The 21,348-nt window shown below is 43.6% G+C and overlaps 2 protein-coding genes across 12 annotated transcripts in view; one reads left to right on the top strand and one right to left on the bottom strand.

Annotated features, from left to right (window-relative positions):
* The window catches only part of LOC147096861 (ryanodine receptor 1-like), a 461,451-nt gene that overhangs the window by 199,420 nt on the left and 240,683 nt on the right, over window positions 1-21,348 (top strand). The gene's annotated exons all lie outside the window — the stretch shown is intronic.
* On the bottom strand, window positions 3,388-20,617 carry msantd1 (Myb/SANT-like DNA-binding domain containing 1). Its single transcript, XM_085973562.1, has 3 exons — window positions 20,143-20,617; window positions 12,394-12,672; window positions 3,388-5,686 (listed from the first exon to the last, which is right to left on the bottom strand). Exons 1-3 carry the CDS (start codon window positions 20,394-20,396, stop codon window positions 5,428-5,430), a joined length of 792 nt encoding a protein of 263 aa, XP_085829688.1. The 5' UTR covers window positions 20,397-20,617; the 3' UTR covers window positions 3,388-5,427.

The raw sequence follows: 21,348 nt of genomic DNA, 5'->3' as shown, positions 1-21,348 counted from the left end.
GTAGTGTATTTCTGATAGTTTTTTTTACAGAAAATTTAGTAATTTTGTACAGCTTTCTTTCATCCCTTGGGAAAACTTGGAACTACAAATCATTGACACTAATTCTGATCAGACAAATTTTGAGTGTCACTTGGTCGAGTACCATGCCAGCACTTCCATTAAATTTTTTCCAGATTCTTCCCAAAATGGATCCTTCCTGGTGACCAACTTCCTACTTGTGTTGTTTTCCTACATCTCACAATTTCCGACAGTGTGATATCTTCTCCAACCTTTATAAAAATGGCCCATTGTAACCATTTAATTCAATGGAGGGCAATTCTTCAAACAAGTGTCTTCTCTTGACCCTTCATGCAGATGGTTCCTCCAGGAAGATCATCTCCAGCTGAACTATATTTAGCATTACATCAAAAGGATGGGGAAATTACTTTGGTGTTCACAACTTTAGTTGCAAGTAAGCTCTGCTGCAGGCGCTTAAAACACATGGGTGTCGATTAACACGGCAGTTAAGAAAGTGAGCTATGCCTCAAATTCTTCAGCTGAAGCATAACTGATGCAGGCACTACACTGATGGAGTTATTAGCCACTCTGATTTTAATCTTAACAGATCTTGCGTCAAAATGGAGCTTTTGGGAAAACTGAACAGAAACTGATTTCAGTTGCCAGATTTTTCTGCCACTACAGATCCCAATGTCTTTGGGGGAAGGCATCTCCCCGCTTACCAAAACATTGGTCTTGAATCCATTTTTCCATCTTGTGAGATTTTATAGCTAATATGGCAGAATTTGTACAGATTATTGAAGCAATCCATTTTCTAACCTCAGGATTAGTACTGACACCATTGACATCACGAGCCAGTTAGCAGAACCAACTGAAACTGTTGGCTGAACTAGCTCTCTACTAATCAACCATAACTAGTGGGATCTATGAAGATGTCCAAGATGAGATCCTAATTCTCTCAAGAGATGAGGAAGGGCATGCCCAAAAGGAGGAACCAAGGAGAGGAACCTTTTTTTGTACTAGTCCTAGTTATATCTGTCTTAATTATTACAGTTGCTGTTTTGTCCCCAGTTAGGATAATACACTTTGAAATTCCTGACATTAGCAGAAGAAGCCATACCCTGAAACTTAATGCTTCTATCCACATCTCACACATTTCTAGTCACGCTGAAAACTTTGAAATGTGCGGGCAGTAAATAAAATCAGCAACGTTTCTGCTATTGTCATCTCTTCGCCCCCACCCCACCCCACCCCACCACCTTCCCCCATGCTTCATATCTCAGGGCATTAAAATCAACCAGGGGCCATCTGCTGGATTAAAAAGATGGTCTCAAGGAGTTAAATATATTAAGTGTTCTAATGATTGAATTATATAACAGACACTTCACTCACAGATTTGGGTGCCCATCTTTGGGAAACTTGGACCCAAATAGATTGGTGCAGTATAGGTCGTACAGGCAGATCTTGTTCATTATTAACTTTTTAATGAATGTATCAGTGTTTTTTTTCTGTTGCCTTATGATGTAATTAGCTGGAAGTTCAGAAGTTCCCCAATATATAGAAAACCCAATTGAACATTAGTAGATAAGACAGAGCAGATGCAAGCTAATATTGCCAGGTTAAGAACTTGTTGTACTAACTTTGAATGACTGGACTCACTCTGGAATATCTTCTTGTACAGATTTCTGTTTCAACCAGTTGCATTGGTCCCCTTGAGTTTAGACGATTGAGAGGCGATCTAATCAAGATATTTAAAATTTTAAAGGATCTGATAGGGTAGATACTGGTGCGGGTATCCGGAACAAGTACAGGAAACTTTCGATTAACCGGCCCCTAAATAACCGGAACGCTCTATCCACCGGCAAAATCCAGGAGTCGGTTCCGTTAACTTTTACCTTTTTAAACTCCATTTGTTGCTGTGCAAGGGTGCGGCTGCAGCTATTGCTAAGCTACAGAGACGCTTGCAACTTGTGCCGATTGTTTTGAAGCTGGGGTTTGTTGCTTTATACGGAGCTCTGAGCTCCGTATCTTGTACTATAGCGTTCGGTTATCCGGAATGGTTGATGAACCGGCACCACGTCAGTCCCGTCCGTGCCGGATACCAGAAAGTTTCCTGTATAATGTTAAAATTAGAGCTAGGCCTGTTAGAAGTGAAATCAGAAAGCACTTTTTCCATACCAAAGGGAGTGGAAGCCTGGAACTCTGTCAAAAAGCTGTTGAGACTAGGTCATTTAGAGCTTTCAAGACTGAGATTGATGGATGTTTGTTAGGTAAGGGTATCAGGAGATATGGCGCAAAGACGGGTAAATGCAGTGGAGGTACAGATCAGCCATGATCTAATTGAATGGTGTAACAGACTGGAGGGCCTGAATGGCATACTCCTGTTCTGATATTTCTTTACAATAATCTAGCAACATCTAAGCTCATTGACTTAAGGAAGGATAACTGGTTGTACATTCATTTTACAACAGCATTTATTAAAAAGGGCAAGCTCTGAAAGTTAAAGAATAGTATTAATCTATTGGAATTCTATATAGATTCAGTGTTTACAATAGACAAATACAACGTACAGTAAGTGGATTAAGTGCTCTAATTAAATTGGTCCATTTTGGAAACTAGCACAATTAGTTTTGCACCACTGACAGTAAATCCTTCCTTTGTTCCCCAGGGCTGTGTAAATAATAATGTGCTTGTCATAGTTCAAGCTTTCTCCAACATTTTTTGGTGTTCTGTTCACAGCTAAAAGGCAATTTCCATAAGCAGACTATCTCCTACAAACAGAAACTTGCTCCTTTATACGGGCATGGGATTAGCATGCCATCTTTAACAACTAGCCTCTAATTGTACGATTGCATTGTTCCACGGAAGCTCAGCGTAAGCTCGAGGAACAGCACCTCATCTTCCGATTAGGCACTTTACAGCCTTCCGGACTCAACATCGAGTTCAACAATTTCAGATCATAACCTCGGCCCCCATTACATTTTTACTTATATTTTTTATCCACCCCTTTGTTTTGGCCCCCCTTTTTTTCTCTCTCCCACATGGCAGCTGTCTCCCATTCTGCCAGCGCATTTCACACCTAATCTAGAGCCGTCTTTTGTCTCCACTAGTCCGATCACCATCTCGTCTGGTTTTGAATACCTCTTAATGTCTCTTCACTTCTTTTGTTCTCTCCCAGCCTCCAAACTGGCCTTTTAATTTGTTTCATTTCCTGTGTTTTTTCAGTCTTGACAAAGGGTTTTGACCTGAAACGTTGACTCTGTTTCTCTCTCCACGGATGTTGCCGGGCCTGCTGAGTTTTTCCAGCATTTTCTGTTGTTATTAGCCTCTAATTGTGATGGATCAATAACTAAAAAGGAAATCGATCATCATGCTCTCCTCTCCCTTCCAAAAGGCAGCAAATAACACACAATCAGGCCAGTGTGTATAGACTAAAATGACTTGATCAGATTTATTTACAAGCTGAATAGTACATCGAACCAGTAAGACGTAGCAAGATACTGAAAGAGCACAATACTTTAATAAAACATTAAATATATAATCAATCCACAAGGGGTTAATATACCTATTTTAGAATGTTTCTTAAAGTCGGATGAGCAACTGGACTTCTTGCTGAAAGTGAAGTTTGTCTCTTGGTACACCTTTTTAAGGTGTGACGTATGTGGACAATAGAAATTTCAGTTCAAATCTCCTGACAGAACTAAAGTTGAGAAACAGAGCTGTGACTTATAGCATGGGATGTCTTTAGTATTACAATCGGTTCCTGAAAGTAAACAAACAGACTTGAGAGTTTAACAGATTTTACGCCTTGTGAGCTGAGGTGTTGATGCCTGAGTATTGCTGCTTCCTCCATATGTTTCCCTTAAATGGCCCAAAGGAGATTATTCCACTGCCTTCAGTACACACAAGATAACATTTAAAATAAACTATTCCAGCCAACAAGCAACTTTTTTTGGTTTAATTGAACAAAGGCATTGGCCCAAAATTTGCGGTCAGCGGCGAAGCGACGGCACTTGCTGCTGACCTCTAAGAAAGCTGCCCACAAAGATCTAGCGATATCTGTGGCATCAGTTTCTGCTCTGCTGACCTTTGTTCGAATCTGGCGCCAAATCAAGCGAATCTCCAGCATCCAGCTGACTAAGCAGCCAATCACACTGAAGAATTATCACAGACAGCAAACCAGGAAGTAAAATGCAGAGATTCTAATTTACTTTTTATAAATTTTACAGAGTGAAATAAAGATTGGGACATACCCATAGGATTAAGGTAGAAGCTGAAATATCATAAACTTAATTTTTTTTTTAAAACTATGTAATTTTTTAATCATAATGGAAAAATTTGACATTCCACAAATATAAAATTAGTTTTTCAGTGCCAGAATTGTTGTTCAGTCAGTACATTGTCAAAAACCCAGTTGCACCTCTTTCAACAGGGCATAACTTTTTTAGGGGGGGGGTGGAGGGGGTTAACAGCGATATTCCAGTGTAATTGGGGAAGTTTGTGTCCTTCTACGTGATTTCAATTGATTGCTGGCTCTGGAGAGTTCCACAGCACAACCTGTGGCGGAGCAGTGAATGACTTCAGGATATCCGTGTTTATCTGCGCATGCACTAATTCCTGAAGTTGCTGTCGGTTTCAGAGGAGTAATGACGGCGAACGCTGACAGTTTCGCCATCATTACCCACCGCAAAATCTGGGTCAATGAGTTCAACAGAGAAAAGCCATTGTAATGTTGACTATGATGACTGGGTCTGATTGCATGTGTATGGGTCACCACATATCAATTTTGCCACAGCACAACGGGACCTTTCCCGAAACACAGCTGGCTGAAGCCATTTTTAAATTAGATTTACCCCAACTATCTGACATCAAATAAAAACCAAAATCCCCATCTTTGTCACAGTGCTATTAATTCTTCAGCAGACTGCTTTGGTGGCCAATTATTATTTCTGTGTATTGTTGCGTATTAATGTAATTCAGAGTGACTGACTTTGCCACCACCAAATAATGCTGGATTCCCATCTCACAATTCTCAATTTTGTGATTGTAACTTCCTCAAAAATGAAAATTAACCCAACTTTTAATTAGATCTATTGTTTTATTAGTGTCAGGAAGGGCAGACTAAGCAGGCAGCTTGCGTTTTAACCCTGACTGGTGAGAATTCAGCTGCCTCTCGCAGCGAGCTGCTGCAGTTCTCCCACTGTCCTTGGGATGGGGGAAGATTGCGAGATGACCTAGTACTTTTGCTGCTGCCACCTGGTGAAGATTATTTTCCTGGTGCTGCATCTGTGCTGATTGCTGGAAAATAAAGGCCGCTACATTTTAAAATCTTGTCTACATGGTGTGCAATTGACCATATATGCACACACTAGTTTTGCCACCTTTTCTTTCAAAGTTAGATATTTAAATAGGGTCAGACTGCATTTACAATTAAAAAACATTTGGCTTTTTTGCACTATGCTGGCAAACTACTTTTTCTAACAAATGTAACATGTGCTTCTGCAGCTGCAAGCTTTGATTTAATAAGAGAGTTTGTTGGTCAAGGATCCTCTGCACCTCTCTGTTTGTTTCTTCCACGGCTGCACTTATTTTCTTTTGTTCTTCCAGCATTGACTCCATTAGTCTTATACGCTTCTTATGTAAGTCAGCATTTGATGCTTTCCTCTTTTTAATGGTTTGTGGTTCATATCTGCAGTGATAAAAAGGAGACAGACTGCTTATCTATAATGCATGCACTAAATTAAAGGTTCAACGATTATTTTCTCATGTATTGAAAGCTGATGTCATCACAACTTATGGGCCCAGAAAAATCGGGTCGGGGGCTTCCCGCGGGTGCGAGCCCCAGACCTGCACTTGCCTAGCGCGCCGGCCGTTGAGCTGTGGGCCCCCGTGGGATTCCGATCCTGGGCCTCCTCCAACTGCCGGCGCGCAGTGCTTGCGTATCCCAGGGACGCAGTTAGTTCGATGCATCCCCTGGGATCATGGGGAGCCAATCGGAGCAGGGAATGCTTCATTCATAAGTTTAACAGGAAGACCTGTCAAACCTATAAATACTATAAGCCCCAAAACATCACCAAATCTTCAAATAATTTTTTTTTTTTTAAATCACATTTTTTAAATAAACTATAAATTACATGAAATAACTATTTTAAACAATACAGTAATTTAAATTTTTGAAAAAATAATTTTATTTTCGAACGGGGCTAAAAATAAACTTACCTTTCTTTAAAGTATTTAAAAATAATAAACCTGTGGAAAAAATGTTTTAATTTTAATTAATTCACCACTTACCTTGTAAAAAGCAGGCCTTGCGACTGCTTTTTACATGTCTAACTTCTGGAGACTTGCCCTCCCGGGAAAACCTGCAAAAAAAAACGTAAGTTCGATGCGCACACGCAGCCTCTCCTGCGCACGCGTTCCACCTCTTAACCCCTTCTTTCAGGGGAACAGAAGTGCCGGTTTCCCGCGCATGCGCAGTGCATGCACGAAACCGGCACTTCCATTGGGCCTACGGGTGAGTGCCCCGTGCGTACTCACCCGTGGAGACCCGAATTTCTGGGCCAATATTATCTCCGTAGAGAGTGTGATGTAAAAGTGGGACTGTTAGTGATATGTTAAACTGCTGCACAATTGAAATCACTACAGCAGAAAAGCAAAGGGAGAAATTCGACATAGATACCCCACCAATTTTGAACTATTAGTCGCCTGTTCTCCAGGCGGGAAACGGGCAGGCAGCGGTTGAAAATCACCCGCCATTTGTGGAATGAAGCAATCAACTGGAGCACTAGATGGTGCAATGGGCTGGAAAGTGTTGCTTCACCTGTGGGACCTGGATTCAAAACCAGCTCCAACTGGAATGAAGTCCTTTTCTTTGCTGGCTGCAAAAAGTTCTTTAGGAAGTGAGTTTGGCAGCCACAACTCCGTTCTTGGGTATTTATGCTTTTCTGATGGTGCGAATTTCTGTGGCAATGGCCAGCAATCTTCCCCACACACTCCCACCTGAAACCGGGCAGGATCTCGGCAGGGAACAGAGGAGAATGTGGGCGGTGAGGCTCACCATTGCCTCACTGAGCTGAGCAGGATTGACTTCCTCCTGTCACCGCCGTGGGGCACGCAGTTCCTGTCCGCCACATGCAAATGGTGGCAGGGTGGCTGCCAGATATTCAGCAGTTACTGCTGCTTCTCCGAGCTGTCATAGGGAAGGTGGCAGTTTGCCTTGGGAAGCGGCAGCAGCAACGACTGAGGTCCCCTCCCGCACCCCCCACCACATAGAGGAAGAGGACCTTGCAGCCCCCTCCGCTCCTCCCTCCCCACTTACCTTGTGTAGGCTTTGGTCCCTGCTAAACCCTACCAGGAAACCAATCTCCAGATCTTTGACACTCTTGGCCCGTTTAACTGCCTGGCCGCCTCTTTGCGCTCCTGCGACAGCATCACAGGAATTTGAGGCCGAGCAATAGCGTGCGCCCAGGAATCCCACCAGAAACCGTTCATGCATTTGGGATGAACCCCAAGCCACCTCCCTAGGTTGGGGTTCCGACCGTGACAGAAGGACAGGCGGAAGTCTGGTCCTGCTAGAGTGATGATTCTGGCCAACAACGGGAGGAATTAGCTTTAAGATTTCTTCTTTAATACGTATGCCTCACAAAGTTGTAATATAAAAAAATTACATATTCAGTTATAAAAAATAGAAAGAAGTCTTGAGCTATGTGAGGCTGCTGCTTCACTGATTTAAATGGGAAATGGCTAAGATCCAATTTTAGATCACTTCAAAGTGCCACTAATGCAAGCATTTCTCTAACTCCTCATCTAAAGTTTAAATTCCATGCCTCAATTGAAGTGCAGTTTATAAATGTTTTTAATTGAACCCTCTTATCAGTATAAAGCTATGAATAGATTGAAGGCGAAGACAAGACTGAAGTCACGATGGGAATTAACATTGTATACAGAAGAGTCCTTTTTTGTAAAACCAGGGAAAACAATGAGGGTAAGATAAGCTGTCAAAAAAAACTGCTAAGACAATTAAATTTAAAAAGTAACTGGTTTCCTCTTATGAACATATGGGGGAAGAGTTAAGTGAACACTGACTTGGTTGAACATTCATGAAGGATTTGGAGAAATTCCAAGTAAAACAGCAATCAGGGGGGGAAGTGACTTAGTCCTGAAATAGGAGAGTCTCGAGTCTAGCGTCTGGACTATAAACTTGAATGTCTGGCTGGATGGACAAAATGGCCTCTTCTCACTCCTATTTTTATGTTCCAGGTTTAAACAAGCTACAACCAAGATATAAATTCACATATAGGTTCAGCTTTGTTTTGATTTTTCTATAGTGCAGTGAATAATACTGTTAAGTTTTATGGGGGAGAAATTCATTATAGCTCCGGAATGGGCGGTAACTTTTGAAAAGTTTGAGAATTAACGCCAGGCGCTAATGCTTCAGACAGCATGCAAAATTAAGTCTCAGTGCACAAAGAAAGGTTTGGAGCACTAAATCAAGCGCTAATGGCCTAGCTCGGTGGCGTTAAACTTGAAGTGCTGACCAATATCAGGTGTAGTCTAATCACAACTCATCATTGCCACTGGCTCTTTCCAGTTCTTAAAGGGGAGGTTCATTGATGAGAACCTCATTCTCCTCATTGCTGGCTGTGCAGCCGTCTCGGCCAGCAGCAGCAGGTCAAGAAGGAGCCAGACGACTCAAGCAGCCGTAATGATGGCAGATCCAGGCCCCAGGGAGAAAGAGCCTGCAGATTCTGCGACCATGCATTGGAGGCTTTGGTGTTCGCAATGGAAAGACAGAGGGCGGTGCTCTCCCCATCAAGTGGCAGGAGGCCCTCACCACAAGTCTTCCGCAGCATGTGGAGGGAGGTAGCCCAGCACGTCTCGGGCAGCACTGTGGTCCCCAGGGCCCCCACACACAGTGCAGGAAGAAATTTAACGACCTCACTCGGATGGTCAGGGTGAGTCAAAGTTTCAACAGATCTACATACCACCATCTGAACCACCGTCTGGACACACTGCCCGAAGCACATCCCCAGCACTCGCCCACCAACAATCTACCTACCAACATTCACACCCACATCTCACACCTTGCACACAATCACAGCTATTCAACTATGGCAGGCACATCACCCAGACACATTGCTTCACACACTTTCTTTTCTCTTGCAGGCCAAGGTGGCTCACAACAGGAGGGAGCAGGAGCGCACAGGTGGGGGACAAGCCGACACCCAACCACTGTCTGAGCTGGAGACTCGAGCGCTGCACATTATTGGGCGCCAGGTGGTGGGCGCCGTGGCCACTGGCGACGTTGACCTCCTTGGGGACAACAGTATGTTCATCCCTACTCCTTCTCTCATCCCACTTCCCCCTCACTCCACAAGTGTTTCACACTTTCTAGCTAATCATGCTGCATGTATACATTTCTCCCATGCTGGCCAAGTTGTGGAGCATGCAGCAGACCACCACGAAATGGGACACCCGCTCAGCCGAGTACTGGAGGACTCCTCCCGAGCGCTCAAGGCAGCGGAACCATTGCTTGAGCACTCTGATGATCTGCTCGATGATGTTCCTAGTGGCGGCTTAGTCCTCATTGAGTGCTGGGCAGGAGTGTTGAGGTTGCGGAGGGGAGTCATGAGCCAGGTGGAGAGCGGATAGCCCATGTCTCCGAGCAGCCAGCCGCGAGCTTGACGTGGTGGCTGGAAGAGTGCTGGCGCAGGATGAAGGCATTGTGGCTGCTGCCAGGATAGCGGGCATTCACACGGAGAATTCGCTGTCTGTGGCCGCACACCAACTGCACATTAAGTGAGTGGGAGCCTTTGCGGTTACGGAAGATCTCAGGATTGTTATGTGGTGCCCGCAAAGCCACATGGGTGCAGTCAGTGGCGCCCTGCACCACGGGGAAGCCTGCTTTCGTGGCAAAGCCACATGCACGTTCATTCTGCTTCCCTCTAGTGATGGGGAAGGAAATGTAATCCCTTCTCCTACTGTAGAGAGCCTCTGTGACTTCTCGGATGTAGTGACAGATGGCAAACTGCGAGCTGTTAGCTATATCTCCTGTTGCAGACTGGAAGGATCCTCTGGTGAAGAAGTTGAAGGCGTTGGTGACCTTGATTGCCACAGAGAGCCGCGGTCGCCCTGATGTAAGGCTCGAGGTCTGTTTGCAGAAGGTTGCAGATTTCTGTGACCACCTCCTTGCTTAATTGGAGGTAGGAGAAGTGCTCTCGGAATACCCTCGGAGGGTAAGGCCTCCTGTTGAGAGCCCTCATGGTCCTTGGCCCTCTGGCCACATGTTCCAGCTGTTCTCGCTGCCTCTGCCGTGGATCCTGGAGGGTGACATCGACTGCCAGTACAGCCCCATTAACATTACCAAATGTAGCACTTTGATATGTTGTGAGAATAAATGTAACTAATTGTTAGTAGCCACAACACTCTTGATACTAAACAACCAATAAAATACTGAATGAATCGGTTTCACAATGCCAAACTGACAAGGAAGCAGTAACACACCACTAACCTGTCAGCTGCGACTCATTACTGAGGATGCCTTTAAATACCGCCCCTGGAGCCAGCATCCGCCTACTTGATGCCTGCTCTCCCTGTCGCTGTCGGGGCGAGGCGCTAAGGCAGGGGGTGAAAATGAATTTTGCAGATCAGGTGCCCAGTGAGCATTGTATGCTCACTGACATCACGGTCTGCCTGGCGTTGAAGTCCCCGGCGGTAACAGTTAGTCGCAGTGCTACGGGGGGGGGGGCCGGATTTGCCATACGTCGCTGGATTCTCCTTGCCCCAGCGCTACTGCATCAGCGCCCCTGCCAGACGCTAATGGGAGGCGCAAACCAACTGAATTGTTCCCCCTATAATTTTTGCAGTTCAGTAAAACTTTACCTAACGTTATTGGCCAAATATCAAACAAAGGTGAATTGCAAGAAAAATATTAGAGACAGCCTTAGAACTTCAAGAGGACTGTTAAACAGATGTAAACATAAAATTTCAGCTAATGGAGTATACTTGTATTACAATATGACTGCATGGGGATGGATCTGGAAAATGTGCATGTTCTTTGGGAGGATGTTGTCCACTAGTCTCTTAAACATTGTGGGGGGAGGGGAAAAATTCAGTATCGCCCTGTTTGGGGTGCGATTATCGGCCATGCGCAAAGTTTAGCGCCTGGCGCTAATTATTGCCTCTGATTGCAAACTTGGCTTTTATCGCCCCTGGAGGTGATTGGAGCACTAAATCAGGCGCTTCACAACTGTCTTAAGGCCCAAAGGCCGAGGAGCGAGGCGCTACCTCAGAGCGCTGGCGAAGCTCATGTGATGTCAGTCAGCAATGGAATATACAGACACAATGGTGCCGGCCAGTTCTTAAAGGGGAGGGTCAATCTTGCTCTCCATCCACATCCTGCTCATTGCAGCCTTGAATCTCTGCCTGGAGAGATCTGTACATCAAATCTGCTGGAAAGAACAATGGAGAGGCCCAGGGAAAGAGCTCAGAGTGCAGCCCCCACAGTCTCTTCTAAATCGATACAAGGAAGGGCAAATCAAAATGAACCTGCAAAGTGCTGCTCAGTACCCAAAACTCCTTCACACAACGTTGAATCTCTCCAGAAGTCAGTCTCTCAGAATGCATGGTGCAAAAATGTCACCAACAAAAAAAGGCAGGCAGCGGTCGCCTTTAAATAGCGCTCCCCCAGTCCCTTCCTGACTGCAAAACGCTCCCCTCAACATGTCGTTGCTAGCGGGAGGCGGTAAGGCAGAGGGCGCCACTCAATGTCCGGGGCGTTGCACACTCGACTGATGTCACGATCTGCGGGCGCAGGAGATCGTGGTGGTAGTGTTTAGCGCCGCCGCAAAATGTCTAGTTAATTTCGTGAGCGGCGCAAACATCGCCGCGCCCGGGCGCTAGTTGCTTTGCGCCCCATTAGCGCCCTCTTAAGGTGCTAACGGGAGGCGCAAACCAACTGAACTTTTCCCCCTGAGAATCAAGGAAACCTGGTATAATGGTATTAGTTCAGAGAATTCCCACTTCGGAAACAAGTTTGAACCCCAGTCATGACTGATATTTCCCATTCATAAGTCACTCCTGTCAGCCTGCTTTGCAAAACTCTCCTGCTGAGGAGAGAAACATGGATCGAGAAAGTATGGAGAAATTACATCAGATGTAGATTAGCTAAATTTGAAGATTACTATCTATTCTGCTGAACACATGATGCATCATTTTATTACCAGGTTAGCCAAGTGAAAATAAATTTTGCCAAGCAAAGCTCATTTTAGCAACACGGAATTGGCAAGTGGCTAGCTATCTCCATGGTCCATATGTAAATGATTTGAGAGTTATAAGTCACTACAATTTGGACTCGGTCCATAATTAAAATGTAAATGGTACTGATATTGGACTCACCGGAGTTGTGAAGAATGAAAACTAGATGAATTTTCCATGAGATCAGACTCATAAGAACTTCCCTCTGATAGCAAGACCTCATCAGATACATTTGGAAGTGTTGTTGGTTCCGGTGGGGGTGAGGGAGCTTCTGATTTGGAAGCTGAAGGTATCTGTGGGACACTTTCAGATATACTGGTTTCATCCTGTCCAGGGAATTGAGCGAGCATCCTGTGGATAGCCTCGTAATATGGCCAGTATGAAGATGAAGCTACATTTCCACATGTCGCTTTGAGTTTTCTAATTGAAAGACAAGGTATTAGTTTGAAATGTTTTTCATTCCAACTCTAGGAGGAAGCAAGCAAGTTTAGTACTGTAGTTTCAGTTAATTAATTATAATATGATAATGCATCACTAATTGGAAGGTAGAAATGTTATTGATTTATACGGTTAAGCCAGAAGAGTAGAGCCAACATCTCGCCCTTAAAGAAAGAGAAACCGATTACAGAAGGAATTACGCAATGACCTTTTAAATTGTATTAAACTGTGATAATGTAGTGTTGTAACCTTACCGCTGTAGACAGGCATTGCCATTTTACAGTTGACATGCATGTTAAAGTATTGAAATTCTCTAATAAATGACTGGTAAATGATTCGTTTTTTTGCATGATACTTTGATAAGCAACGTCAAAAAGTACATGATCTAATAAGCACATGGTTAGAAACCACTGGTGTGACCATCTGCTGTAATGATTTGGCCTGCCAAAAAAGAGAAATATTTTCAGTTTTAATGATGTAGTCAAGCTTAGATAAATTCACACTCTATCCAAAATAGAATTCCAACATTGAGTCCAAGTCGATCATTGCGCTATGTAGAATTTCAGTATAACATGTCATTGTTAACATTTCCTCGGATTCACTTATGTGGATGATCCTGTTTTTTGTGAAAGCTTTCCTACGCTGAACAAAATACATACTAGAGAGCATTTACAGTGGCTTCTAGCAGTAGTGAAGGGTTACTGTACAGACTTCCTGAAATTTGCAGTTGTTACCAGGATTCAATGCTGTTCTGTCTCCTTACCTAGTAAGAGAACCATAGGAGGTAAGCTATCTGAATCCTCCAAAGTACAATTGAAATTACTATATTCAGACTACAGCTAATAAGGCCTTTTTGCCAAATATATGGAGGAGGTATGCACCTCTATCTCCATTGTATGAATAATTCAAACAATAGTCAATAAGGCCTTTTTGTCTGCTATATGGAGATCTCCAATGCAAAATTACCTCTAAGAATTAACCCCTCGCTATGGCCTTGGGACTTTACAGAATCATTGAACTTTCCGCGTAGAAGGAGGCCACTCAGCTCATTGTATCTAGTGTCGGTTCAAGCTGCATATCAGAGCTATCTATTCTAATCCCATCTGCTTTGTACTCATTAATATTCTTCTTCAAATGCTGCTTAATTCCTTCTTAAATGCTGTGACTGGCTCAGCTGGTATGGCCACTTAATGTATTCCATATTCCAATAACATTGTGTGGAAAAAAAATCTATTAACCTGCTTTTAGTATAATCCTAAATTTAAGCCCTCTTGTTTTTGATTCATTGACAAAATAACTTAACTATTTATCCTCTGAACCGCTTTCATAACTTTGAACACTTCTGTTGGATCACCCTAAACTTCCTCACTAGTGAATACAGTTCCATTTTTTCCCAACTTTCATCCTAATTCTATCCTCTTATCTATGATGTAATTCTAGTGAATCTACATTGTATTTTTCCATGGCTCCAATATCCTTTCTGTAATACGGTGGCCAAAACTGTACACAGCATTCTAACTATGGCCTAACCAATGTGTTGCAAAGATTAATCATCAATTTATATAATGATATAAATCCAGAATCCCATTTGCTCTTTTTAATATTCTCCCACTTGCAGTGTTGCTTTAAAGATCTGTGTATCTATACTTCTATATTTTTCTGCTGCTGACAGTGCAGCTCTCCCTTAAAACTTCACGAGAGTGTCAGCCTAGATTATATGCTCAAGTCTCTGGAGTGGGACTTGACTCTCAATCTTCTGACTCAGAAGCAAGAGTGCTGCCCACTGAGCCAAGGCTGACCCCTACATTAGGAACATAGGAACAGGAGGAGCCCTTGAGCCTGTTCCGCCATTCAATGAAATCATGGCTGATCTGTGACCTAACTCCTTTTACCCGCCTTTGCCCCATATCCCCTTTTGGTGAACAGAAATCCATCAACCTCGCATTTAAAATTAACAGTTGGCCCAGCATCAACTGTCGTTTGCGGAAGAGAGTTCCAAACTACTACTTCTACATTGAACTGCATTTGCCACATATGTGCCCTTAACCTGCCTATATCCTTCTGTAGTCTCTTGCATTCTTCCTAGCAGGGTTGCACACTCCTAATTTGCTGCAATTTGAAGATTTTGGTATTATCCCCTCTATGCACATCTCTAAATCATTTATGCATAAGGAAAACAGAGAAGCCCCAACACCGATATCTGCGCCACACCACTAGCTAGCTATGTCTTAACAATTCAAGAAACATCTATTTGCTGCTGTTCTTCTATCCTTCAGCCATCCTGCATCCATGCCTCCACTTGACTTTTAATATTGTGTCTTCACATCACTTTATCAAATAATTTTTTGAGGCCAAATATACCACATCTATTGCATTCCCTTTGTCTATACGCTAGGTAATTTCTTGAAAAATGTGATAATTTGTGTCAAACATGACCTGCTCTATATAAATCTGTGTTGGTCTGTCCCCAATTTCCCATAACTTTCTACGCCTTCAATAATGTTTTCTCATAGCAATTTCCCATGAGGCTGAGTCTGCAATGACCCAGATTATTCCTTTCCAGTTTTTTGAACAAGACTAGAACATTTACCATCCTCCACTTGATAATGGGGGACTTCAACTATCCTAATATAGACTGGGATAGTAATAGTGTTAAGGGCAAAGAGGGGTAATAATTTCTGAAGTGTGTTCAGGAGAACTTTCTTGATCAGTACATTTCCGGTCCAACGAGGAAGGAGGCATTGCTAGATCTGGTTCTGGGGAATGAGGTGGGTCAAGTAGAGCAAGCGTCAGTAGGGGAACATTTAGGTAACAGTGATCACAGTATCATAAGGTTTAGATTAGCTATGGAAAAGGACAAAGAGCAATCTAGAGTAAAAATACTTAATTGGAGGAGGGCCAATTTCAGCGGGTTGAGAACGGATCTGGCCCGGGTAAATTGGAATCAAAGATCGGCAGGCAAAACTGTAATTGAACAATGGGCTGCCTTTAAAGAGGAGATGGTTCGGGTACAGTCGAGGAACATCCCCATGAGGAGGAAAGGTAGGGCAACCAAAGCCAGAGCTCTCTGGATGACGAAAGAGACAGAGAGTAAGATGAAGCAGAAAAAGGGGACGTATGACAGATGTTAGGGTGAGAACGAGGCTGAATATAGAAAGTTTAGAGGGGTTGTGGAAAGGAAATAAGAGGGGCAAAGAGAGAGTATGAGAATCGACTGGCAACCAACATAAAAGGGAATCCAAAGGTTTTCTATAGGCATATAAATAATAAATGGATAGTAAGAGGAGGGGTGGGGCCCATTAGGGACCAAAAAGGAGACCTATGCATGGAGGCAGAGGGCATGGCTCAGGTACTAAATGAGTACTTTGCATCTGTCTTTACCAAGGAAGAAGATGCTGCCAAAGTAATCGGCTGCGATTTTGCCAGCACTTAGTGGACCCGATTGGTGGCGGGTCAGCTGTGACATTTAAAGTGATTGACAACGGGTCGGGAACCCGCTGTCAAAACGCGCATGCCTGCATTTCCCGATGTCGGGTCTGCCAATGCTGGGGCAGGGTACTGAATTTGGATGATCAGCCATGATCTCATTAAATGGCAGAGCAGGCTAGAGGGGCCGAATGGCCTACTCCTGCTCCTATCTTCTACGCTAACGCTGAGCAGACCCGACAGGCAGCAGTGGGGGACCCAAATCAAATCATTAATGGCTTGTTTACAGCCACTAAATGCTTTTTTCCCAGCTTTTTAACTTTCACAGGTCTCCCACGGGTTTCCCGCTGTGCGTAGACCTCATCAGTGAAGCTGAGGCGGGAGGTCAGTGGCCATTGAATCAACTGATAAGTTGACAGCTTCAAATGTCAACTCAAAGCTCCCAGCTGATTAGATATCTTCCTTTAAGCACTAGCATCTCTAAACTGCATTTCCACTACAGATTCAGGATGCTGCAAGTCTTTACACAAGTCTCTATGCAGTCTGACCTCATTACCTCTCCCACCATTGACCGATCGCTTCTGTCATCTCTATTTCACTTGCCATCTATTCCATCAGCATGGGTGCACTTAATACTCTCTCATCTTGGTCCTCGGAATCTGCCCGCGATCAGCCCCATCACCAGGCACACCAGCAGCACCAACAACCACACCAACCTTCTCCACAATTACCTGATGCTGCACAGGACAGAGGGCATCAGCACCCGACCACATTGCTGCCAGGGATGGCCACACCGTGGCCACATTTACTTCACTTGACGCTGCACACCCTGGTTGCCACATGATGCGCCAGGTTGGCACCAACCCACACCAACAACATAAAGCATCCCTACAATGTCCAAGCCATTCCTTTCACACTCATCACCATTGCGGGGGGACCGTTATGTCTCACTATTCACAGCAACTCACTGAGCCACTTCCAAAGGTGCACATAAACCTGTCCAAGAATGCAAAGTGTTAAAAATAAAGATTTCAATGTTTGACAGCATATTAACAGAAACTTCACATGAACATTGGCTAAACACACAAGTGCCTACCCTTGTGTTTTGTTAGTTGGCATGATTGGACTAGGATGAGTGTGGGGGTAGTGAGAGGGGGAAGTGATCATATAGATAGAGGGGGATGGGTGGCGGTGCAAGGTAAGTTGGTGTGAGTAAGGATGTGCAGGAGTAGGGTAGAGAAGGCAGAGCGATGGGGATGTGATGAGTGGCACAGCAGGATGAGGTTGAGTGTGGCTTTGCAGTAACATTTCATGATCTACCGAGATCATTGAAAGGTTTGCGCCACTGCAGCCTGGTCCTCCTGACTACATCCCTGCTTGTGTCCTCCTGTGCAATGTGCCACCAGGCTGCATTGGTTTCGTGGGGAGGTCTCTTCCACCCATTGGAAGGGAAGAGAACCTCCCTGCGTGCGGAGACTCCCTCCATAAGCATATGGAGAGAGCCTGGGTGCAGCCGTGCTCCTCTGTGCAGTGCTTGTCAGTGTTTGCAGCACCTCAATGCTGTGGAACACTGACAGCACAAATGTCAAAGTAAATTTGCGCATGGTCCCTTTAAGGAAACTGGCTGATGACGCGCCAAAGGATGTCACCAGACCCGCTTCCTTCAATTGGCCGGGAAACGTGCTGGGCGGGGCTTAACAAGCCCAATCAGGGGAAAGTCATATCTGAGGCTGGGATGGAGCCAGCAGTGGGGCCAAGACCTGCTACCGGGGTCACCCGCCAAGGTAGGGAAAATCGTGGCCTTAGTAAAAGAGGAGGTAGTTGAGATACTGGATGGGATAAATATTGATGGGGAAGAGTAACTAGAAAGGCTAGCTGTACTTAAAGTAAATAAGTCATCAGGACCGGATGGGATGCATCCTAGTATGCTGACTGAGGTAGGGTGGAAATTGGGCGGTACTGGCCATAATCTTCCACTCCTCCTTAGATATGGTGGTGGTGCCAGAGGACTGGAGAATTGCAAATGTTACGCCTTTGTTCAAAGGGTTTAAGGATAAACCCAGCAACTACAGACCATTCAGTTAAATCTCGATAGGGGGAAAGCTTTTAGAAAAGATAATCCGGGATAAAATTAAGTCACTTAGACAAGTGTGGATTATTAATTAAGATAAGCCAGCACGGATTTGTCAAAGGCAAATCGTGTTTAAATAAATTGATCGAGTTTTTTGATGAGGTAATAGGGAGGTTTGATGAAGGCAATGCGGTTGATGTGGTGTACATGGACTTCCAAAAGGAATTAGATAAAGTGCCACATAATAGGCTTGCCAGCAAAGTTGAAGCCCATGGAATAAAAGGGACAGTGGCAGCATGGATATGAAATTGGCTAAGTGACAGGAAACAGAGTGTAGTGGTGAGCAGTTGTTTTTTGGACTGGAGGAAGGTATACAGTGGTGTTCCCCAGGGGTCGGTACTAGGACCACTGCTTTTCCTGATATATATTAATGACTTGGACTTGGGTGTACAGGGCACAATTTCAAAATTTGCAGAGGACACAAAACTTGGAAGTATAGTGAACAGTGAAGAGGATAGTGATAGACTTCAAGACGACAGACAGGCTGGTGAAATGGGCGGACACGTGGCAGATGAAATTTAACGCACAAAAGTGCAAAGTGATACATTTTGGTAGGAAGAACAAGGAGAGGCAATATAAACTAAAGGGTACAATCCTAAAGGGGGTGCAGGAAGAGAGAGACATGGGGTACATGTGCACAAATTGTTTGAGGTGGCAGGGCAGGGAGAAAGCAGGTAAGAAAGCATACGGGATCCTGGACTTCATAAAGAAAGGCACAGAATACAAAAGCAAGGAAGTTATGACGAACCTTTATAAAACACTGGTTCGGCCACAACTGGAGCATTGTGTCCAATTCTGGGCACCGCACTTTAGGAAGGATGTGAAGGCCTTAGCGAGGGTGCAGAAAAGATTTACAAGAATGGTTCCAGGAATGAGGGACTTCAGTTACCTGGATAGACTGGAAAAGCTGGGGTTGTTCTCCTTAGAGCAGAGAAGGTTGAGAGGAGCTATGATAGGTGTTCAAAATCGTGATGGGTCTAGACAGATAGAGAAACTGTTCCCATTGGCGGAAGGGTCGAGAGCCAGAGGACACAGATTTAAGGTGATTGGCAGAAGAACCAAAGGCGACATGAGGAAAAACTTACACAGCAAGTGGTTAGGATCTGGAATGCACTGCCTGAAAGGGTGGTGGAGGCAGATTCAAGTGTGACTTTCAAAAGGGAATTCGATAAGTACCTGAAGGAAACAAATTTGTGGGGCTACGGGGAAAGGGCGGGGGAGTGGGACTAGCTGAAGTGCTCTTGCAGAGAGCTGGCATGGGCTCGACGGGCCGAATGGCCTCCTGTGTTGTAACCATCTATGATTCTGTGACATGCTTATTTAGTAGCCTCAGCATTCCATATCTGATATATAGAATGGTCTTAAGGAACATGAACTTAATAGCACTAGGGTTATTGGTACCAAGTTATTTTTCCCTTCAGACCTACTTCCCCCAGTAAGGTAGGCGACTTAGAATATGAAGTATTGGAACTCAAAGGACATTTCCCATTCGGTAGCCAAATGATCAGCTGCTTGATCCAACAGACCACCAGTTAAACAAATAATTTGGTGAATGCATTTACAGAACACAAATATAGAAACTTAACCCAGTGAATACTGAAGGTAAATTGACCACCGAGAAAGTGTTAAAAGGCTATACATTTTAAGTTTGCTTTGGGCGTCCTTGAATTAAGCCATAGTCTGTGGATCAATGTTTTCTGGGCTCCTACATTAAAATCTACAATAAAATTGCAAAGTTTTGTAGATGCTCTGACATAGAGCTTTTAGCATCTTGCAGAGATATTGATTATTCATAGAATTAGTAAACAGTACAGTATTAATATAGAAAATATTATCCTCAGAGAAAACAGTATTTGAGGTTTAATCATATTTTACAATACCTACATAGTGCTTACCTGTACTGAAAGGTCAAATTAGTAACTTTGGTTCTTATTTGATCCTTATCACGACTTATCCCAGTAGCTTCAAAAAATTCTTCAGCTATTTTTTCATATACTTTAGCATTTCTCTTGGCTGTCCGAAGGTCTGATAAATATTCATTCCATATACGTATCAGAGCGCTTGTTTCAACCTCGGTCCAGTTACTTGATCTTTTTGGTTTGCCTATTTGAGCAGCTGAACTGCTGCTGCCACTGTTACAGGCTGCCATTTTGGAACTACATCAACATATCGTGAGAAGAAGGTTTAAACATCTTATCTCTGAGAGTTCATGACTGATGACTAATTGAAAAGCTTTTAGGTTCTGGCAAGCATTTCTAAAAACCCTTTTAGAAATCATTCAAAAGGTTTTAGATAAAAGGGTTAGTGATGGATGACTAACACAAGTTCTTTCACGTGAAAGCTTTTGGATGAAAGCTTCTAGAATGCTACCGTCTGTCAAGGGTGCAGGATTTTGGCATTCTGCGCTGTATTTAAATACTTAAAGCTTTTTGAGCTGGTGCCTGTTAGCTCTTGCAGTAAAGTGGCTGTTGCCAGGGTAACATTGTATCAGTAATGGTCTAACTGATGATGCTACTTTACTTAAAAGCTTTTAATTGGTTCGCTCCATGTATTGCAGGTTGCTCTTTAATTCTAAGAGCTTTCAGTTGAAACCTTTGAATTAACCATCTGTCGGAAGTGTTAATTAATGTAATTAAGAGCTGAAAGCCTGAAAGAAATTCATTCCATGTGACTAGCTACATTGTCCTCCATTTCAGTCATTATCAACAGAAAAATACTGTAATTTAGCTTCAGAAAATGCTATCCTCATGGACTTCCGCATCTGAAGTGTTAATTTAATTTTAAAACATGTGGTGCCTATCTGTAGTGCAGATATAACTGACTCGTTTTTGATCCTAATTATGACGTATCCTATTACTTCTGGGTGCTTCTGGCTACTGGGGATCCCTAATGAAAATATTACAGAAGGTGCTTTATTATAACATACAATGTGGCATGGTAGAATCGAGAGACACAGCAAAAGAATTAAAATCCTCAGTAAATAATGTTAACAACAACTGCTGTTAATTTTAGTAGTTAAGGTGTCCAGTTATATGTGTGCTTCTGAATTGCTGTAAAGAAAATTTAGCTTTCCACCAATGCAAAAATGACAGTATGACTCG

The sequence above is a fragment of the Somniosus microcephalus genome, chromosome 34 (assembly GCF_052327205.1).
Source record: "Somniosus microcephalus isolate GS21.2 chromosome 34, FLI_Smic_1.0, whole genome shotgun sequence".
Taxonomy (NCBI): Eukaryota; Metazoa; Chordata; class Chondrichthyes; order Squaliformes; family Somniosidae; genus Somniosus; species Somniosus microcephalus.
Note: the sequence above shows the minus strand (reverse complement) of the source record. Positions and strands in the feature narration are given on the sequence as shown.